The sequence below is a fragment of the Phoca vitulina genome, unplaced genomic scaffold (assembly GCF_004348235.1).
Source record: "Phoca vitulina isolate PV1807 unplaced genomic scaffold, GSC_HSeal_1.0 scaffold28, whole genome shotgun sequence".
Classification (NCBI taxonomy): Eukaryota; Metazoa; Chordata; class Mammalia; order Carnivora; family Phocidae; genus Phoca; species Phoca vitulina.
In genome coordinates, this window is record NW_022589731.1 from 12,321,614 (window position 1) to 12,343,648 (window position 22,035).

Below are 22,035 nucleotides of genomic sequence, written 5' to 3' on the forward strand. Positions count from 1 at the left end.
GAAAAGAAAATTGAGAAAGATACAACTCTTGTGGAAAATATATTTTATAAAAGAAAATTTTTTCCATTAGGTTTTTTTTTTAAAGATTTTATTTATTTGACAGAGAGAGCACGAGCAGGGAGAGGATCAGAGGGAGAGGGAGAAGCAGGCTCCCTGCTCAGCAGGGAGCCCGATGCGGGGCTCGATTCCAGGACCCTGGGATCCTGACCTGAGCTGAAGGCAGACGCTTAACCGACTGAGCCACCCAGGTGCCCTCCATTAAGTTTCAGTATTTTTAGAAGGTAGTATTTATTCATTAGGGGCAATATGAACTATAACAATTCTCTGATATACTTTAAAAAGTTTTTTTCTTATTTCAAAATGAATACATGGAAAATTAGCAAATGCAGATATATTAAAAATCGCCTATAGTCTCACTATTCAAAAAATTCACTGCTGATTGTTTTTTAATAATAATAAGTTATTGTTTTGACTTTAGATATGAGAAGTAATTAATGGTTTTGTGTATGCCTTACATCAGATAAGCTTTTTTGGGTTTGGAATCAATCCTGGGCTGAAATACCCCGCCACTGTTCACATGTGTGACCATAACCACTCAACTTCTCAGTGCCGCATTGTTCTCATATGTAAAAGGGAGATGATAAAGATCAAATGAGATCATATATATAGAGGCACACATAAGGGAATTGAAGTACATTAAAAGAGCATTTAAAGTGCTATTCTCATCACATTTTTTTGTTCACTAAACTCTACTTTTCTCTATCTTCCTCTCTATCCTCCTGCTTTTTTCTCTTACTTTTTAGAGAATTTTTAGGTTTTCCTTTTTTTTATTATTATTTTTTATTATGTTATAAACTTCCTTTTAAATTGTAATTTTATAGTAATCCTTTTTTATCTCTAGGTTGGTCCTTGTCCCTATGTTTTAATCTTCTATTTCTACTTGGAGGTTGCCCATACAGCACCCACAGAAAAGCCTCTATTGTTGGTTAGGAAAAGATGAAGACTATTAAACAGGGAGCTGGCCCAGGGCCTGGCCTATCAAAGAATGTTAACACTGCTTACATATTGTGAATAATGCTGCTGTGAACCTTACTGTACAAATCTTTGTTTGAATACTGATTTTCAGTTCTTTTGTGCATAAACTAGGAGAGGGATTGTGGTAATTCTACGTTTAACTTTTTGAGGAATTGCCAAATTGTTCAAGTTCTTTTCCATAGTGGCTGCCTCATTCTACATTCCCACCAGAAATGTAGAGGATTCCAATTTCTCCACATCCTTGCCAACACTTGCTGTATTCCATTTTTAAAAAACTTTAATCATCCTAGTGGATATGAAATGATAACCCATTGTGGTTTTGATTTGCATTTCCCTAATGACTAGTGATGTTAACTGTCTTTTCATGTGGTTGTTGGCCATTGTATATTTTCTTTGGAAAATATCTGTTGAAGTCCTTTGCCCATTTTAGAACAATTTATTATTTTTTTAATTGTGGTAAAATATACATAACATAAAATTTACCATTTTTACCATGTTTTTGTGTATAGCACAAAGGCATTAAGTACATTTACTTTGTTGTGAAATCATCATTACCATCCATCTCCAGAACTCTTCTCATCTTGCAAAACTGAAACTCTGTACCCATTAAATAATAATTCTCCATTACCCTTACTCCAGCTCCTGGCAACCACCGTTTTATTTTCTGTCACTATGAATATGATTTCTCTAGATAGCCTGAAATATGTGGAATTGTACAGTATTTGTCCTTTAATGACTGGCTTATTTCTCTTAGTGTAATTGTCTTCAAGTTTCTTTCATGTTGTAGCATGTGTCAGGTTGTCCTTCCTTTTAAAGGCCAAATAATATTCTGTTGTATGTGTATGTTATTGTATGTGTATATGCATACACATACATTATCCATTCATCCATTAATGGACCCCTGAGTTGCTTCCATCTATTGGTATTGTGAGTAATGCTGCGATGAACATGGGCGTGCTATATTTGTTCAGGTTCCTGTGTCTTTTCATGTGTTTATTGGCCATTTGTACATCTTTGGAGAAATGTCTATTAAGTCCTTTGCCCATTTTTTATTTGGGTTGTTTGATGTTGTCATTGAACTGTAAGGGTTCTTTATATATTCCAGATATGAAGCCCTTATCAGATATATATTTTGCAAATATTTTCTCCCATTCTGTAGGCTACCTTTTCACTTTCTTTATCATGTCCTTTGAAACACAAAAGTTTCCAATTTTGATGAAGTCCAGTTTATTTATTTATTTTTTTGTTGCTTGTGTTTTTGGTGCATATCTAAGAATCCACTGCCAAATGCAATGTCATGAGGATTACCAAAGTATTAATTTTTTGCCAATATAGGCAAAAGGAACATTTGAATAACTATCTTAGCTACAAAATGTTTTAAATTAGAATGGTAAGTTTTATCACTCCAATAGGCATAAGTGCTTTTAGAAATATGTTCCCCTTTGGGGATGATACTTCTCTGCTAGGTTTAAGACTAAGTTCAGTTATTCCATATTCATTTTTGTTGCTGACATTACACATCTGGCAAGCTGAGGCATAATGCAATGGAAAATTAAAGGGGATGAAAGATAAATGCTTATCTTATTCACTACTGCACATTCTCTGGTAGTTTATGGAGCTTTAAATAATTCCTTATAGTTTCCTTGTTTCCTAAAGTTGGCAAGATATTATTTTGCTGTCTCTGACTTCTCTATGGTGATGTAATATATGAAAGTCATTTTTATTTCTTAGGGCCACATTAGCTATCTAACTAAATCAACAGTATGTCACATTTGGTGAATTATTTTTAATGCAGCTGTGGCTAAAATCAATTTATAAAAAATGAGAAGTATAAATTTACTGCTGTTTCTTTATTTTTAGTTCACCTTATTGAGAAAAGTTCATTTTTCATTAGTATATGCATTTATTAAAATTCAGAGTCTGTTGATAGTAAGGGAAAGAAGGAAGTAGATTTATATTTGAATGGTGAGGCTTTAGAGGTCCTGCAGATTCAGAGATTATTTTTTAAATTCAGTCTACTAAAGTCAATTTAACATTGTTGTCGATATTAATAAATGTACTTGTAGATTTTCCTCAGATTGTTTTTAGACTATGGCATATTCATAGCTATTCTTTTATTACAATTAACTATTAAAAGTGGGTTATTAGTAACTGTCAGGGGGTGCCTGGGTCCCTCAGTCAGTTAAGCAACTGACCCTTGATTTCGGCTCAGGTCATGATCTCAGGGTGGTGAGATTGAGCCCTGTGTTGGGCTCTGCACTCATCACGGAGTCTGCTTGAGATTCTCTCTCTCTCCCTTTCCCTCTGACCGTTCCCCTGCTCTCTCTCTCCCTCTCTCTCTCTCCAATAAATAAATAAATAAATACCTGTCAGAATGGCTAAAATTAACAACACACGTAACCACAGATGTTGGCAAGGATGCCAAGAAAGGGGAACTCTCTTACGTTGTTGGTGGGTACGCAAACTGGTGCAGCCACTCTGGAAAACAGCATGTAAGTTCCTCACAAAGTTAAAAATAGAACTATCCTATGATCCAGCGATTACACTACTGGGTATTTACCCAAAGGATACAAAAATACTGAATTGAAGGGGCACAGGCACCCTGATGTTTATAGCAACGTTATCAACAATAGCTAAATTATGGAAAGAGCTCAAGTGTCTTCAACTGATGGAAATGGATAAAGATGATGTGACATATGTATATAGACAATGGAATATTATTTAGCCATAAAAAAGAATGAAATCTTGCCATATGCAAGGATGTGGATGGAGCTGGATTGTATTATGCTAAGTGAAATAAGTCAGCCAGAGAATGACAAATTCCATATGATTTCACTCATATGTGGAATTTAAGAAATGAAACAGATATACATAGAGAAAAAAAGAAAAGAGAGAGGGAAATTCCCATAAAGAGACTCTTAACTATAGAGAACAAACTGAGGGTTGCTATAGGGGAGATGGGTGGGGGGATAGGTTAAATGGGTGATGGGTATTAAGGAGGGCACTTGTGATGAGCATTGGGTATTATATTTGAGTGATGAATCAATAATTCTACTCCTGAAGCTAATATTATACTGTATATTAACTAACTGGAGTTTAAATAAAAACTTGGAACAAACTTTTTAAAAAGTGGTTTATTATTAAAATTATTTTATTTCTCATTGATGTCCAAGAAGATTCTTTGATACAAATTTGCCCTGGAGCTGCTATCTATTTATTATCTATCTATCTATCTATCTATCTATCTATCATCTATCTATCATCTATCAGTCATCTTTGTAGCTATGGAAGAATATAACATTGTAAACAGCTTGGGTCCATATCCAGGCAATGCCACTGTGACCTTGGGTAATTTTTTAACCTTATTGTCTCAGTTTCCTCACTTAAAAATTATGTGACTAATTTAATTTATTGTGAGGCTTAAATGAGGTACTTTACATAAGAAATAATATGTGTTTCTGGCAAATGTTAACTCTAGAATGCTATTATTGCCATTATTGCTATTATTTTTATTATTACAATCTGTAACATCAGTAGACTTAAGTATGTTAATAAAAATGTGTGATTTAGACTTTGTAACAGTATTGTTTTTGTCATATAATCTCCAGTTTGACTTATAAATTTTAGTAAAAGAAAATAAGTGAAAGTTTCATTGACTAGAACGTCTCACTCAACAGTCTATACACTGCATTACTTTGCAATGAAGGATTATCCTCGAATTCACAAACAATTATTGAGTGCTAACTATATGCAAAAGACTGTGCTAGGGCTTGATTTCTCTACATTGTAAGGGTGCTATAATAGCGTTATGAAGAGGTTGAATGATAGAACCAGGGACAAATAGATTAATTCTGATGGAACGATCTGGGTAGGCCCTTTGGAGTTAAGTTCAATTTATAAGTTACAATTTTATAAGATTATCATTAATTGCATGCTTTATATTATACCTTGTTCTAAATGTAAGACAACTAAGCTGTAATGCTATTAATCCCCAAAATGTTTAAAAATACTTATATGTACTTGTTTTATTTGATTATTCATAAAAAGATGTACTATAAGAACAAAAAAAACTCTCCAAATCATGAAATATAGGCATTTTAAAAACTGCAGTCATATATGACCAATAGTTTTCTTCATCTAGGTCTTAACTCTTTTTGATTATTTTATTGCAAGATGTTTAATGGGTGAGTTGGTATTACCAATAAGATTTTTTTCTTTAACTTTGCATTCATAATTGGTTTTAGCAAAGTCTAATTTTGTATTTATTAAGTTATATCTTTTAGTTCATTTTCTTGTTCTTTTTCTAGGTTTTTGAATACTATACTCATCTGAGTATAGTATTTTTTTCTTTCTACATTTTTAAATTTTAGTTTTTAGTTTTAATAGTGATAAAGAAACTTACTCTTTTCTAGTTTGGGGAAAAAAGAGTTCTTCCAAAAAATGACAGTTCTAGTTTTGCCTTTGTTTCATATAAGCAAAACTTACTTATTATTTTTTTTTTTTTAAAGATTTTATTTATTTATTTGACAGAGAGATAGACAGAAGAGCACAAGCAGAGGGAGTGGCAGAGGGAGAGGGAGAAGCAGGCTCTGCACTGAGCAGGGAACCCGATGCGGGACTCGATCCCAGGACCCTGAGATCATGACCTGAGCCGAAGGCAGCTGCTTAACCATCTGAGCCACCCAGGCGCCCCAAAACTTACTTATTTTAAAAATTTTTTGGTATATTGTGGATATCTACCCATAGCTGACTTTTACAGAAGTATTTAATACTTTAATAAATACATTGGGCTATGACACAACTATTCTCAGAGACAAGAGGGTAGTAAAAGGAATATGAATGAACTCTTCTTTCTCTCTACTAGGATTTTAAACCCGTCTCACAAAAATAAATAAATAAATAAACAAACAAACCCTTCTCACATATTAGAGATGTTTATAGAGGCTGAAAGTTTATAACCAAATGAACTGAGTATTTCTTGAAATAAGTGTAAGAAATTTAATTCTCTCAAACTGGGAACATTGACCTGAATAATCTAAAACTGCAGATGAATGAAAATCACTTGACATGGAAATCTTATTTCTATTAATTATTTTGACACAACAAAGTTAAAAGTTTGTATTTTCTTGGTATACATGATTTTCCTGTGTGGCAGAGAAAGGCCAACCTGAGACTTTAAATATCCCAAAGAGGGGCGCCTGGGTGGCTCAGTCATTAAGCGTCTGCCTTTGGCTCAGGTCATGATCCCAGGGTCCTGGGATCGAGCCCCACATCGAGCCCCACATTGGGCTCCCTGCTCAGCGGGAAGCCTGCTTCTTCCTCTCCCACTCCCCCTGCTTGTGTTCCCTCTCTCGCTGTGTCTCTCTCTGTCAAATAAATAAAGAAAAATCTTAAAAAAAATTAAAAAAAAAATCCCAAAGAGAGGCCATTACATGAATAATTATATAATTATATGTAGATATTTAGCATATGGCATGGGCATGAAGTTATACTTTGATTAAAGATTTGCTTCAGAATAACATTTTAAAAAAAATTTAAATACATTAAGAAAACCAAAAAAGGCTTTTTTAAATCATTCAGAGCTGCCTGTTTAAACTGAAGGATTTAAAAAAATCTTTATTTTATAGCTTCTATTTATCTTCTCTCTGTACTAATTATTTTGAAATACTTTGTTTTTCTGGGAGATGTGTTCCTCTAACTTCAAGTACTTATAGCCCTAAGCTTTCTTTATCCCATCTTTTTGAGTTCTCTTCATCCCTTTTATCCTCATAAAAGGAATCAAAACGACAAGAAGAACTGAGACTATGGAAGGTATTTGGACCTGACATTAAGTCAAGTGATTTCAGAATGACCTTGATTGTGGTTAGTAGAAGGTGCAGTTTTTACTAGTTTCTTATATTAGATGCCTTTTCAGAAAGATGTCTGTGGGCTGAGCCTCATGAAACTGCTAGAGACATAGTCACTGAACTTTTGAGTGTTGGGGAACTTTGCTTGGCTTACTTCCGCATTTTTTTTTTTTTTAAAGATTTTCTTTATTTATTTGACAGAAGAGACACAGCGAGAGAGGGAACACAAGCAGGGGGAGTGGGAGAGGGAGAAGCAGGCTTCCCGCTGAGCAGGGAGCCCAATGTGGGGCTCGATCCCACGACCCTGGGACCATGACCTGAGCCAAAGGCAGACGCCCAACGACTGAGCCACACAGGTGCCGCCTTCCGCACCTTTATTATACCTGCCCCTTTTCCTCAAGATCTCTCTCCCTGTTTTTTTTTTTTTTTTTTAAAGATTTTATTTTTTTTACAGAGAGAGAGACAGTGAGAGAGGGAACATAAGCAAGGGGGAGTGGGAGAGGGAGAAGCAGGCTTCCCGCCGAGCAGGGAGCCCGATGCGGGGCTCGATGCCAGGACCCTGGGATTACGACCTGAGCGGAAGGCAGACACTTAACTGAGCCATCCAGGCGCCCCTCTCTCCCTGTTTTTCATTTGCACAAACTTTTACTTTCCACCCATCCTAACTTTAAATCTTCATTTCAACTTTTGGCATTTGGTTAGTGTTATTTAAGGTCCTAGACCTGATGCTACAGGTTATTTCCACCTCTGGTTTGCATGTTTTTGACAATGAAGTGTGTCACTTGCATGCTTTCTTTTCATTAATAAGTTCACTAATATATCTCATGGAATTAAAAAAAATACTTAATGGTTTTAAATCTACAGTATAATACATATGTTTTGGGGACGAGATAGAAGCCATTATTTTATCGTAAGTGTTTAATATTTCTCTTTAATTTCATTTGATGTGATGCCTAGTCCCCTTATCATGTATTGCTTAAGGTTTTGTGTTATAAGGATCTGGCATTATCTGGTTGTTTAAAAAGTGATGTAAGATAGTATAATTTAATTTAACAATAAAAAGGCTTTTATACAAACCTACAAAAGTTAAGCTTTTGACAACTAAAAGGTAAATTTAAAATGGGTCATATTTCTCATATTCTCAAGCACAAAACATTTATTTTGTATACTCCAGAGAATTAGAGGTTAATCTAAGAAATTCTAAGCATTTATATGGTTTTAGTCTGATTTTATAGATTTTTTAAAGAGTAAAATTAAGCTAAATGCCAATTTGGATACATACTTTTTCATTGCTCAGATAATGCACAAAAACTAATTAGTGATGGTGGACAAGTTAATTATATATTAGAAATGCCTAGAGCAGGTGTAGGAAAGCATCAGCATAAATATTTTCTGTAAATATTTCATAAACATATTAAAATCCTTCTTAATATATTATCACCAAGAAACACCTTTTCTCTCAAAGATCCATTTTTATATACCATGGGATATGAATGCAAATACTTGCTTTTCTTTTAATCACAAATAATTTTATCTATACCTTTCATCTTGCTTTTTCTCTGTGGGTCCATCTACTGATTTTATAAGAATAATCTATATTTTTAGGCTTTAAAGGAAGTATATAAATATTTAATTGTGTATTTATTTTAATAAGCAATTTTAACTTGTTTTTTGACTTCCTGTATTGTTCATATTGATTAGTTCAAAAACTGAATTCAGCGACTTTATTATTTAAAAATATTCTCCTTTTCACCCCATCTTAGTTAATGATAATACCAGTTAAGCTCCCATGATCCTTCTTCTTAATCTCAGGAAACAAACTGAGGGTTGCTGGAGTGGTGGAGGGTGGGAGGGATGGGGTGACTGGGTGATAGACATTGGGGAGGGTATGTGCTATGGTGAGTGCTGTGAATTGTGTAAGACTGTTGAATCACAGACCTGTACCTCTGAAACAAATAATACATTATATGTTAAAAAAAAGAAGAAGAAGAACATAGCAGGAAGGGAAAAATGAAGGGGAAGAAATCGGAGGGGGAGATGAACCATGAGAGACTGTGGACTCTGAGAAACAAACGGAGGGTTCTAGAGGGGAGGGGGGTGGGGGGATGGGCTAGCCTGGTGATGGGTATTAAAGAGGGCACGTTCTGCATGGAGCCCTGGGTGTTATACGCAAACAATGAATCATGGAACACTACATCAAAAACTAATGATGTGATATATGGTGATTAACATAATATAATAAAATAAAAAAAAAGCAAAAAAAAAGCTCCCATGATTCTTCTCTTCTTTTGCTGTTGGATGTTACAGGTTAGCTGAAATGGAATAGCTTCTTATTAAATATTTGTTGAATGAATGAATGAATACCCTCCCTACAATCTCTATACCCTCCATACAGTGTCTCCATTTGTTATCTACCTTTTTATTCCCTTTATAGGAAGAGAAATAATTAATGTTTTCTTGAGATATGGAACTGTTTACTTGACATATTGCTAACAACATCCCTTCTACTCAAAATGGAAAAAACAAAACCCTTAACACATAGGGAAAAAGAGAACACCTCAAAGTTGTTAAACATAATGTTGTTATTGACTTACAAGTCAAAAACATAAACATGTATTTTATTTATTTTTTTAGGTGTATAAATGTTTAATCTTTTCAGAATTGAAAAGGTCTATTTAATTTTTTTTGTTTTGACATAATTTAATACAGAAAAGTTGCAAGTAAATACACAGAGTTCCTTCAAGTCTCCTCTCTGTCTTGCTGTTTCAGTTAAACATTGCAGACTTGATGGGCCTTTATCCCTTAAATACTTTAGTGATATTTTCTAAAAACTGTGAATTTTCTTAATTACATTACAGTTACAGAAATCAGGAAATGAACCTTGGTGCATATTGTTATTAAATATAGACCTTATTTAGATTTTACTAATAGTCCCAGCGTTGTTCTTTAGAGAAAAGAAAATCCAAGATGACTGGTTGCATTCATTTTTATGTCTCTTTAGCCTTCTTGAATCTGGAACATTTCTTGAGTCTTTTTTTTAATAAGTGACATTGACATTGTTTAGGATTATAGCCCATTTTTTTGTGTGTGTATAGCATGTTATTTGTATGAAATATGTCTTTGTTTGACATTTCTTCATGATTATATTCTGATTGCATACTTTTGGCAGGAATACCACTGAAGTTATGCTAAATTCTTCTCACCATATCATGAGCCACATGCTATCATCCTTCCATTAATGGTAATGTTCAATAGGGACATTCGGATAAAGTATTGTCTGCCAGATTTCTTCACTCTAAAGTTACTATATTATCCTCTAATGAAAAAAATATCTTTTAGGAGATATTTTGAGACTGTGAGTATTACGTTAGTTCTTAAACTTTTACCTACTAATTTTATGATTTTTACCAAATGGTGATTTTCTATCATTCTTTCTATACTAATTATTTTGGCTTTCTTTTACAATGAAAAGCTTTCTCTTCTCTAGTTTGTGTATCTTATTTATGTATTTATTTATGTATCTGTGTATCTGTCTGTCTATCTTTGTATCATCTGTCTATCCATCCATTTTTCATATATCTACCTATATACTCTTTATCATTCTTTGAGCATTTTCTTGTATTTTTGCCACCATCTTGTACTTTTCCTGCCCAGACTGGAAGCTGGCATTTCTTAAGCAGCCTTGGTTCCTTTAGTGGGCTCTTTGCTACAAAGACAATTTTATTTCTAGATCATCTCAACAGACAGAACTGGAGAATAAATATCTGTGTACACACATGCTTACTTGTCTACCCATAGACACATATATTCTTATACATGTACGTAACTACACACATTGATACACATTCCTATATCTACCTATATTTTATACTAAAATCCATGAGTTTAGGGGCATCTGGGTGGCTCAGTCAGTTACGAGTCCAACTTTTGGTTTCGGCTCAGGTCATGATCTTGGGGTAGTGAGATTAAGCCCCACCTCGGGCTCTGTGCTCAGCTCAGAATCTGCTTGGGATTCTTTCCACCTCCCTCTTTCTCCCCCTCTGCTCTTCCCCATGTTTGCACTCTTTCTCCAAAATAAAATAAATAAAATCTTTAAAAAAAAATCCATGAGTTTACACTAATACCTCATTTTCTGTCCCTTACTACAGGGTTCATTCTATTCTTCCTATTGTCCAAATTTTTAAGCTGACTTTCATTATCCACAATATATATTTTTAAATTTCCTCAATCTTAAAATGCACAGAAAGTAGTTTTGGAATTGCTAAACCATACCTCTGTGAAAAGGAAGTCTACTAATTAGAGTTTAACATTTATTTATTTATTTTGTCTTCAGTATGGGGACATAGAGTCTGTAACTGTGTTTCAAAAGTACTTGTGTTCATTCTTTTTCCCTCCTCAGTGTGGTTGTTAGTCATTTGAGTAGGGGCCATTCATTTATTTCTGTGTTTAGTCAGCTTTAGGGCCACCTGCACCCCACCAGTATTGTTGATGTAATTTTCTTTTTTGAGTACGTGAAATGTTAACACGGTCCTCAAAGTCACGAATGTACAAAAAGTCAATTTCCCCCTATTCTTTTCATGACATTCTCACTCATGCCCTGTAAGTAACCTATTTCAAACCAGTCTCTGGTTTATTCTCCCTATGTTATTTTTAAAAATTAAATATGCAGAAACATGCATATTTTCTCAATTTTTTACAACATGTTCTGTTGTACTGGTTTTTTTGTCATTTAATAATATAACTTGGAAATCATTCCACATTACAGAGATCTTCCTCATTGTTTTTATACCTACCTAGTACTACATTATGAAGATATACTATAGTTTATTCAACTATTCTCCAACTATGAATATTTAGGTGAATTCCAATAATTTCAAATATCAGTAGTGGTGTAGTGGAAACTTTTGTGTGCATATATATATCTGTACTGTAAGGGGTGTATCTTCAAGATAAATTCCAAGAATGGAGCATGTGGGGTTAAGAGATAAACACATACATTGTATTGCTAGTAATGATTGTACCAGTCTGTACTCCTACTAGCAGTGTATGAGAGAGTATCTGTTTCCATATAGCTTTGTGAACAGAAAATATTTTTACACTTTTTAACTTTTGTCTGACAGATGAAAATTTTAATTTTTAGTTCTCTTATGTGTGAAATTAATCTTATCTTCATACATTTAAGGACCATTTTTATATTTTATGTGAATTGTCTGTTTATGTTTTTTGCTCAATTTTCTGTTGAGATATTTTTATCCTCTTAATTTAATGAGAGTTCTTTACTTATTAGGAATATTATCCATCTGTTGAACAGTTTTCTCCAATATGTGTCCTTTGGCATTGCTTATGGTGATTTTTTGTTTGTTTGTTTTTGCCATGTTGAAGTCTTTATATTTTAATCTCATCAAAATTATCACTCTCGAGTTAGAATACTTTTTCTTACATCCAAGTTATCCAAGTTACCTATGAAATTCTTCTGTTACTTGTGTGGTTTTACTTTTTTACACTTAGATCACTAAGCTTTTGGAGTTTAATTTTGTGTATGGTGTGAGGTATAGGTCTAAATTTACCTTTTTCACCAGTTGTCCTATTGACATTTATTTTAAAATATTCAATTTGATCCCTGATTTAATATACAAGCTTTTTATATTCTAAAGTTTCGTATGTATTTGGTTCTATTTTTGGATTTTCTATTCTACTCTGCTGATCTGTTTGTCTCTTGATGTGCCAGTATTGCAGTGTTTTTATTGTAGAGGACTTATAAATGTTTTAATGTCTAGTAGGCTGGTTCTTTTTTTTTTTTAAGCTTTCCTTTTTTAGTGTTTTCCTGGCTTTTCTTGCATGTTTATCTTTTTATATGATGACTGTTATCAATTTATCAAATCCCATAAAAAAGTTGGTATTTTTTTTTTCATTTCTTTGAAGTTGTTCCTCTGTCAAATGGGTATGTGTGGCAAAAGATTAAAGAAGTAATGTGTATGAAAATACTTCAGAAATAGTACAGTCATATATAGATATAAAATATTGTTATTGTTATTATGTTACAAAATATGTTTTATATTTTTAACATAATACTCAACATTTTTTCAGATTCTTTGATTCATCATCTAATATCTATTCAAGGCAATCTTTTAAAGTAACCTCATTGAAAACAATACAGATTCGTTTTGGTACAATAAAAATTGAGTCAGTTGGAATTTAAGAATTTGAACTTGAGGCAAGTGGTAATCTTTGTGAATAGCTTCTAATAATGTGTCATTCTTAAATGTCTCATTTATAGCCCAGGATCTTAATATTTTGTTCTATTTTTTTAGATGAATGAAAACCAGACTAAATAAAGTATAAGAGGTCAATTTTAAAGGGTTTAAATACTTTTAATGGTAGTTATTAGCAGCAGTCAAGAAATCTACCCAGCTAGAGTAAGAAAATAAAATATGACTAAAGGTTTATTCTTTAATCAAAGATAATGAAACAAGATTAAAATTACTCTTTTATAAAAGTAAACAGAATATTAAGAATACAATTCTAGAAGTTGAGTTAAAATTTATTTTGGTGAAATTTTTAATATTTGAATGTTTTTGCTTAACCCTGTTCTGTTAGGAAAAAAAAAACTAACTTGTTTTAAATATGGTTTCAGTTTTTAAAATTAAATCAGAATGGAAAACTGACAAATTATGTGATTCCAGGCTTTGTGATTATAGATCAGGGATTGGCATGCTTTTTTTCCTTTAAAGGGTTAAATAGTAAATTGTGTTTTTTGTGGGCCACTTACGGTTGCTGCCTCTGCCTCATCTGCCTCCTTCTCCTTCCCTCCTTTATCTCCACCTTTACCTCCTTCTCTTTCTTCACAATCCTTTAAAAATGTAAAAACCATTCTTAGCTTATGGGTTGTACAAAAATAGGAAATGGGCCAGATTTGGACCCAGGGATATAGTTAGAATAGATGGTTAGAGTTTCTTCTTTCAATTTTTGAATATGTTGGACAGCTTTGGAATATAAAATATAAATATTACAGACCTCTTGGCACTTTATGACTTTCTAACCTTTACTGAAATCCTTGAAACAGTGCCATTTGCTTGAAGGTTCCAGTTACTTAAGTTCTAGATTCTTATTTGCCACTTTTTTTTTTTTTAAGATTTATTTATTTATTTCAGAGAGAGAGCACACAAGCAGGGAGAGGCGTGGAGGGGCGGAGGGAGAGGGAGAGAATCCTCAAGCAGACTCCCTGCTGAGCACGGAGTCTGTTGAAGGGGCTCCATCCCACGACCCTGAGATCATGACCTGAGTTGAAATCAAGAGTTGGATGCTCAACCGACTGAGCCACCCAGGCGCTCCTTGTTTGCCATCTTAATTACAGTTCTAGAGCAGTGCCTTACACCCCAGACCATTTAGTAAATACTGGATATATGGCTGAATAACTGAGTTTTACTAGTCACTCTTCATTTAGGCAAGTACAGGTGTCAAATATCTTGACTAAAAGTAATCTCTGTATGTCCGATTGATGGCCTATTTTTAATTACGAGAACTATCACTTTTTCAGTAGAAAAAAAAATCACAGTCTCTCAACAACAGGTCCATAGCAATAGTTGTAATTTTTGCATTTTTAATGAGAAAATTCAGATTGGTAAGATATTGTTGGTATCAACATTTCATGTTTATATAAAAAAGAAACTGCTGTATTCAGTTTTCCCTTTTCATAAACCACACATTGATGAAAATTTGGGCTTAGAGTTGTAAATAAAAATGTAAGTTTGAAGAATAGAATTTTAGATCAGCTATTTGAACATTTGCCTTTGGTCAGAATTCTTACTCCTTTGAAATATAATGTATAGCAGATCTACTAAATATTAAGTATAATATGCTAGAAGTATACAAAGCATATTAAATCGACATGATTTCCTAACCTCCAGAAATTATTGTTATAGGTATTCAACAGATAGCAAGGATGTAGCAATGAAAGGGACTTTGGCACATAAACTGACTTAGAAACAAGTGCTGCCAATCATGCCTACTTTTTGGTTTCATGTTTCTAGGTATATTCTTCATGTACAACTTGTTAGAATAACCCTTATAGCATCTTTTTTTTTTCCTATCCTTATTGTTCAGTCTTGGTTATAAGTTGATATTGCAACTTTATACTGTAGGGGAACAGAAATAACATGTGACCACATAGTGTCCCTTTAGTGTATGTCTAGGCTATAAAATCATCATCATATAAAATTTGCCAAACAAGAGGCCACTGTATGATGATTTCATAGGTGCTTATTCAGCATAAAAAGATAACCTCAAATGCTGACAACAGAATAATTTCAACACTGTCATGAAGTATAAATTTTAAACAATTGAATTTAAAATACATTTGTGCCATTTTAGCTTGAAGTATAGAACCACAAGGGAATTCTTCCAAAATGAGCTCACATTAAAAGGTATTTTAACACAATTTTTTTTTTTTGTCTCAGGAATTATTAAAGCTACTATACAATGATAATTCTTTTAAGAAACTCTGCAAACATAACTCTTATTCAGTTCTGCCATAAAGGGTAAATAAAAGGTTTATCTAAGTTTTAAAATATTAATGTGCATCATTATTTTTAGTAAAGTTCTGAATATAAGACAATACTAATATGAACCTCTGCAAATTAATATTAAGATATCATGGTATATTCATTTACTATTTATGAAATTACATGTTATCAATATATTTTAGGGTCCCATAATTGCTTGCTGTTCATTTATTTTATTCCTTGCAATACTATACCTTGTCATTCATTTCTGCATATCTCACATCGTGGGTTTCTATAGTTAATTCTACAAACTTAAAGGAAAATTATGCTGATTTATTTAAATATTCTTTAGGAAGAAAAAAAGTCATACTTTTATGTGGAAATTTCTTCTAGCCAAAAAACCATGTTGTTAAGAATCTACCTAGTACCAAAACGTACTTTATATGTGTGTGTAGGGGTGTGTGTATTTACTTTATATTAATCATCTATATTTTTCAAAGCAAAAAATCATAAACAATTAGCAAGATACTTACTGTTCTAGAATATTTTATATTTTGATTAAAACCAGTAACTCACTAATTTTTATATATGTATGTAAATCAAGGAAAAGCCACATTGTTTCATTTATATCAGAGAGTGGTTTAACTAGCTGGAGGCTGCAGGGACACAGTTCTCACTGAAGGTTTTTGAAAGGGCTAGTAGCATGGTTGGCCTGGTCTCTTTAGATTGTCTCAGGATTGTAAAATGCATTGTGCCTAGAAATACCGATGGTAGAAAGATCAGATATGTCACTGTGTTAGTAAGAGAAGGTGAATGACAATGCTATGCCACCAATTACAGTGGTTACCACGTGAAAAGGAGGGGTCAGATATAGGAGAGATTGTGCATGCTGAAATAGAATCTACCAATTGTTGGGATGTTGGATACAATAAGTATGGAGTTTGTGTCCCAAATAATTGGAATGCTACTCTTTAACAAGGAGTGCAAAGTAAGAAAATGAAATGAGTTCATCTGAACCAAATTGACTGTGTGTAACTATTATGCCCTGGAATGTTTCCGTTAATATTCTGGAATGTTAAAACTGAGAATGATCTCAGAAGCCTAATAAGATGATTTGGGGGCAATAGAGAGGCATGCTTTTTTACATGATATATAATTATATTTTTATTTTTGTTGGCAGTGTAATAGTAGTAGAAGTAATAGCTGTATTTATTAAGTGCTTGATATGTGTTAGATATTTAAAAATACACGATCTCATTTAATCTTCACGTCAGTACTAAGAGCGAAGTATTATTATTTTTTTTTTTTGTTTGTTTGTTTTTTTTTTTGTTTGCAGATGAATAAACTAAAGCAGAGAAGTTAAATAAATTGCCCAAGGTGGCTGGGTGATTATATATGTACATTTTGAATCTAAGCTGTTTGACTCCAAAACTCTTGTGCTCTTTGAAATCATTTCATTAAATAGATGTACCAAATGAGAAATGGAAAGGAGCCCAAAGAAGAATGCGATAATACTTGGATCCATACTAAACTTCAGGATACCCCAAAGACTTTGAAGAGTTTCACAAAATTTTTAAATAAGTGAATTTACTTCCCTTTAATAAAAAATAACTTATGTGGTAACTCTAGTTTATGGATGGCCAGGGAAAATACACAGTATAAAAATAAAACCCTGAATGAAATGTGATGTATGTTTGTGATGGAGAATATTCAGTATCATTTTCATTTTGACTTACAGCTTGTACATGCAGTGGCCATGCAAATATTTGTCACATGCACACAGGAAAATGTTTCTGCACAACTAAAGGAATCAAAGGTGATCAATGCCAATTGTAAGTAAAAATGACTTTTTAGAACTTTTGTGGGTTGAACTTTTGCTGTAAACTAATTATTACAGGCTTTGCTTTTTAAGTTTAGTGTTGTGCTAGTTAAGCAACCAATATTATTTTAAACTAGGTTTACTTGCGTTTTATCAGTTCTCATAAAAAGTTAAGCCTTTTAAAAATGGCAGTTTTGTGGAGGCTTTAACAGAACCCATAGAATATGTTTGTCTTTGGTATCTCTCTAAAAAAAGAAACATTCTTAATTTTTTTGGAAAACACATACATTAAATTTTTATTTTATTTTTATGATTATCCTCCATAGCTTGTTAAATAATAAATCATATGTTTCTTGCCCTTCTTTTGAATCTGTCATTATTATTTTATAACTGTAGTTATTTAAGCCTTTCAAGTGGTTCCTTATTTTTCTCTGTTTCACTAGATATGAACCCACTCTTTTTTTTTTTTTAAAGATTTTATTTTATTTATTTGAGAGAGAGAATGAAAGAGAGAGAGCACAAGAGGGGGGGAGGGTCAGAGGGAGAAGCAGGCTCCCTGCTGAGCAGGGAGCCCGATGCGGGACTCGATCCTGGGACTCCAGGATCATGACCTGAGCCAAAGGCAGTCATTTAACCAACTGAGCCACCCAGGCGCCCCGACATGAACCCACTCTTGTTACTCAGCTTTCAATAGTTTTATGATTGATTTTTGTCTTTTTATAATTTGTTATTCTCAAGATTTACCCTCCCCCTCAAAAAAATTAACCCCAAAATGCAGTTGTCTCATGGTATCTAAACATTCTTTTTTTTTCTCATTTATCTATGCCATATAATATTAAATTGATTTTTGTTTTGGAGTTGTATAAATGCACTTACATTAGGTATAAATGTACTGTATTTGACACAAATCCAGCAACTCTAATAACTGTAAAATTATGAAAAATTGATAAAGGATTCTCTAAAACTTTTATTTCCAAAGAAGTCTGTTAATCTTGGAAAATGATCATTTTGTTTCTTTTTATTTAAGACAAATATATTATTTGCTGTGGAATTATTTTAAACATTTAAAGCTAGATGGTCATGTCTTTGGCTCTGAGGTGTCATAAGGTTATAACTACAGAGAAGGTGAACAGAACCATTTTTTATTCCTTCTCCATAGTCTCTAAACTTAAAAAGGAGGTGAAAGGATAAAGATCTTAGGGAAATTCCTATTAAGGAAGGCTATTTTGGTCTCAATACCAATGCATTAAAATCAGAGTTCTGTGTTCTAAGACAGAGATACTACTAATATTTTGATGAATACAAAATTCATAAGCAGGGCCGCCTTCCTGGGTGTGTGCCTAGAAGGCCATCATGCTTGGTCTAATGCACTGCTATCACCATCTTGAAATTCTTAATGAATTTTTAACAAGAGCCTTACATTTTTATTTGTACTGCTTCTTGCCTCCCTCTCCCCTACCACGAATTATGTATCAGGTTCTGGTCATAAACAAGAAATATTTAATTTTTGTTCTAAGATTCCATTATTTCATCAATGAAAACTGACAACTTTAATTTGTACTATATTTTTGCTTAAGTGATATAACCATCTATAATAATTATCTCTAATGTGATGTGGTACTTTCGTAAGATACTTTTATTTCTAGATAAGTGAGAGCAGTATTTTAATTCATTGAAATCATGCAATTATATGCTTAGAAATACAGAGTAACAGGGTTTGGCGTATGTATGAAATAGTAGAAAAATAAATTATATAGTTCTGAATGAGGAAAGTACATTTTGCCCTAGTTCTTATTTATGATTTTTGTAAGCAAGGGAAAAATTGGAATACTAATTTGTACAGTATTTTGTAGATAGCCTTTCTAGATAGAATTATATTCATTATTTTTTCTTTGTTTTATTTATTTGGCTTTTGAGTGCAGGGCAATGAAAATAGGATCATCATTCTTAAAGCAATTATTTTCTACAGTGTGCTTATACTGAAAAAAAAAAACATTCTTGTTAGGAAGCACAGCTAGTCATTCAAATCACTAAATAATTATTAAGTGAGTACTTGTACTATTTTTTTTATTATTATGTTATGTTCATCACCATACATTACATCATTAGTTTTTGATGTAGTGTTCCATGATTCATTGTTTGCGTATAACACCCAGTGCTCCATGCAGAATGTGCCCTCTTTAATACCCATCACCAGGCTCCCAACCCATCCTCCCACTCCCCTCCCCTCTAGAACCCTCAGTTTGTTTTTCAGAGTCCATCGTCTCTCATGGTTCATCTCTCCCTCTGATTTCCCCCCCTTCATTCTTCCCCACCTGCTTTTTCTTTTTTTAATTTTTTTTTAACATATAATGTCTTATTTGTTTCAGAGGTACAGATCTGTGATTCAACAGTCTTGCACAATTCACAGCGCTCACCATAGCACATACACATCCCAACGTCCAACACCCAGCCACCCCATGCCTCCCACCCCCCACCACTCCAGCAACCCTCAGTTTGTTTCCTGAGATTAAGAATTCCTCATATCAGTGAGGTCATATGATACATGTCCTTCTCTGATTGACTTATTTCGCTCAGCATAACACCCTCCAGTTCCATCCACGTCATTGCAAATGGCAAGATTTCATTCCTTTTGATGGCTACATAATATTCCTGTGTATATATATACCACATCTTCTTTATCCATCCATCTGTCGATGGACATCTTGGCTCTTTCCACAGTTTGACTATTGTGGACATTGCTGCTATAAACATTGGGGTGCACGTACCCCTTCGGATCCCTACATTTGTATCTTTGGGGTAGATACCCAGTAGTGCAATTGCTGGATCGTATAGTAGCTCTATTTTCAACTTTTTGAGGAACCTCCATACTGTTTTCCAGAGTGGCTGCACCAGCTTGCATTCCCACCAATAGTGTAGGAGGGTTCCCCTCTCTCCGCATCCTCGCCAATATCTGTCATTTCCTGACTTGTTAATTTTAGCCATTCTGACTGGTGTGAGGTGATATCTCATTGAGGTTTTGATTTGGATTTCTCTGATGCCGAGCGATGTTGAGCACTTTTTCATATGTCTGTTGGCCATTTGGATGTCTCCTTTGGAAAAATGTCTGTTCATGTCTTCTGCCCATTTCTTGATTGGATCATTTGTTCTTTGGGTATTGAGTTGAAGAAATTCTTTATAGATTTTGGATACTAGCCCTTTATCTGATATGTCATTTGCAAATACCTTGTGCCATTCTGTCGGTTGTCTTTTGGTTTTGTTGACTGTTTCTTTTGCTGTGCAAAAGCTTTTTATCTTGATGAAGTCCCAATAGTTCATTTTTGCTCTTGCTTCCCTTGCCTTTGGCGATGTTTCTAGGAAGAAGTTGCTGCGGCTGAGGTTGAAGAGGTTGCTGCCTGTGTTCTCCTTTAGGATTTTGATGAACTCCTGTCTCACATTTAGGTCTTTCAACCATTTTGCATCTAGTTTTGTGTGTGGTATTCCCCTAGCGCTGGAGTTCTGCCAGTCTCATTGATCGGTAAACTTGGTCTTGGCTGGCTGTTCTTGCTGATCTTCTTGGGGAGGGGCCTGTTGCGTGGTTCTCAGATGTCTTTGCTGGAGGCGGAATTGCCCTGCCCTTGCCGGGTTGGGCTGTCATCTGCTCGGGTTTGCTCTCGGGAGCTTTTGTTCCCTGCAAGCTTTCGGTACAGCTTTGGAGGACGAGAGTGAAAATGGCGGCCTCCCAGTCTCCGCCCCGGAGGAGCTGAGAACTCCGGGCCCACTCCTCAGTGAGCCCCCAGAGAAAAGCAGTCAATCACTCCCGTCTCCCCAGTCTCCAGCCGCACTCTGTGCTCACCCGGCCTGTGACCGAGCATTTCTATCTCTGGCACGTGACCCCATGTGGAGTCTCCAAACCCAGCAGATCCCTGCAGTGCGCTCCCGTGCCGCTCCTCCCGGGGGAAGAAGGGGAGTCTCCCCGGATCTGCCACTTGTTGGGTCCCTGCTGGAAGAGCAGTGGCCCGACTGTGCCATGGATCACAGTTTATGGCAACCCTGAGCTGAGAGCCCGCTCCTCGGCTCCGTCTCTGCAGCCGGCTTCCCCGCTCCGATACCTGGGAGCTCTGCCGCACTCAGGCACCCCTGGTCTTTCTCTGACCTCAAGGGTCCTGAGACCACATGGTCCCAGCGAGGGTTTCACCCCCCGCTTAGCCACTGGAGCGATGTCCCTCAGCGGAGCCGACTTCTAAAAGTTTCGATTTTGTGCTCCGCTGCTCTATCACTTGCCAGAAGTGGCCCATGGAGGCCCCCTCCCCCGCCATCTATCCTCCCGAATATCACCTTGGATTCACTTCTCCGCATGTCCTACCTTCCAGAAAGTGGTTGCTTTTCTGTTCAGAGAGTTGTTGCTATTCTTTTCTTTGATCTCCTGTTGAGTTTGTAGGTGTTCAGAATGGTTTGATCCCTATCCAGCTGAATTCCTGGGACCAGACGAAATTTAGGTCTCCTACTCCTCTGCCATCTTGCTCCGAGTGCTTGTACTATTAATGAAGATGAATATCACATAGTTTTTGCTGAAAGTATCTTTCAGGCTAACAGTGGAGACACTAGCCAAAATATAATATACTAATTTCCTGTATCAGTGATTTGAAATGCTTGGGAACCTTTCCGTCTTCATAGGTCAATTTTTGTTTGGCTTTAAATATATAGTTGTACATCACATCTTGTGTGTTTTTCATAACCTTCTCAAACTAAAATTAGTTCTCTTCCTATATGCTAATTTTTCCTTGCATTTTCTGTGCACTCGCCTGTATCCTTTGCTAGAATGAAATTCTTTGGGGCCCATGTCATCAGTACC

The 22,035-nt window shown here is 34.7% G+C and overlaps 1 protein-coding gene across 5 annotated transcripts in view; it reads left to right on the top strand.

The window, feature by feature from the left end:
• The window catches only part of ATRNL1 (attractin like 1), an 839,540-nt gene that overhangs the window by 259,614 nt on the left and 557,891 nt on the right, over positions 1-22,035 (top strand). For all 5 annotated transcript variants that reach the window (XM_032423422.1, XM_032423427.1, XM_032423424.1 and 2 more), the window contains exon 20: positions 17,121-17,214. In XM_032423422.1, coding sequence (XP_032279313.1) covers positions 17,121-17,214 — 94 coding nt within the window. The remainder of the gene's footprint in view (positions 1-17,120; positions 17,215-22,035) is intronic.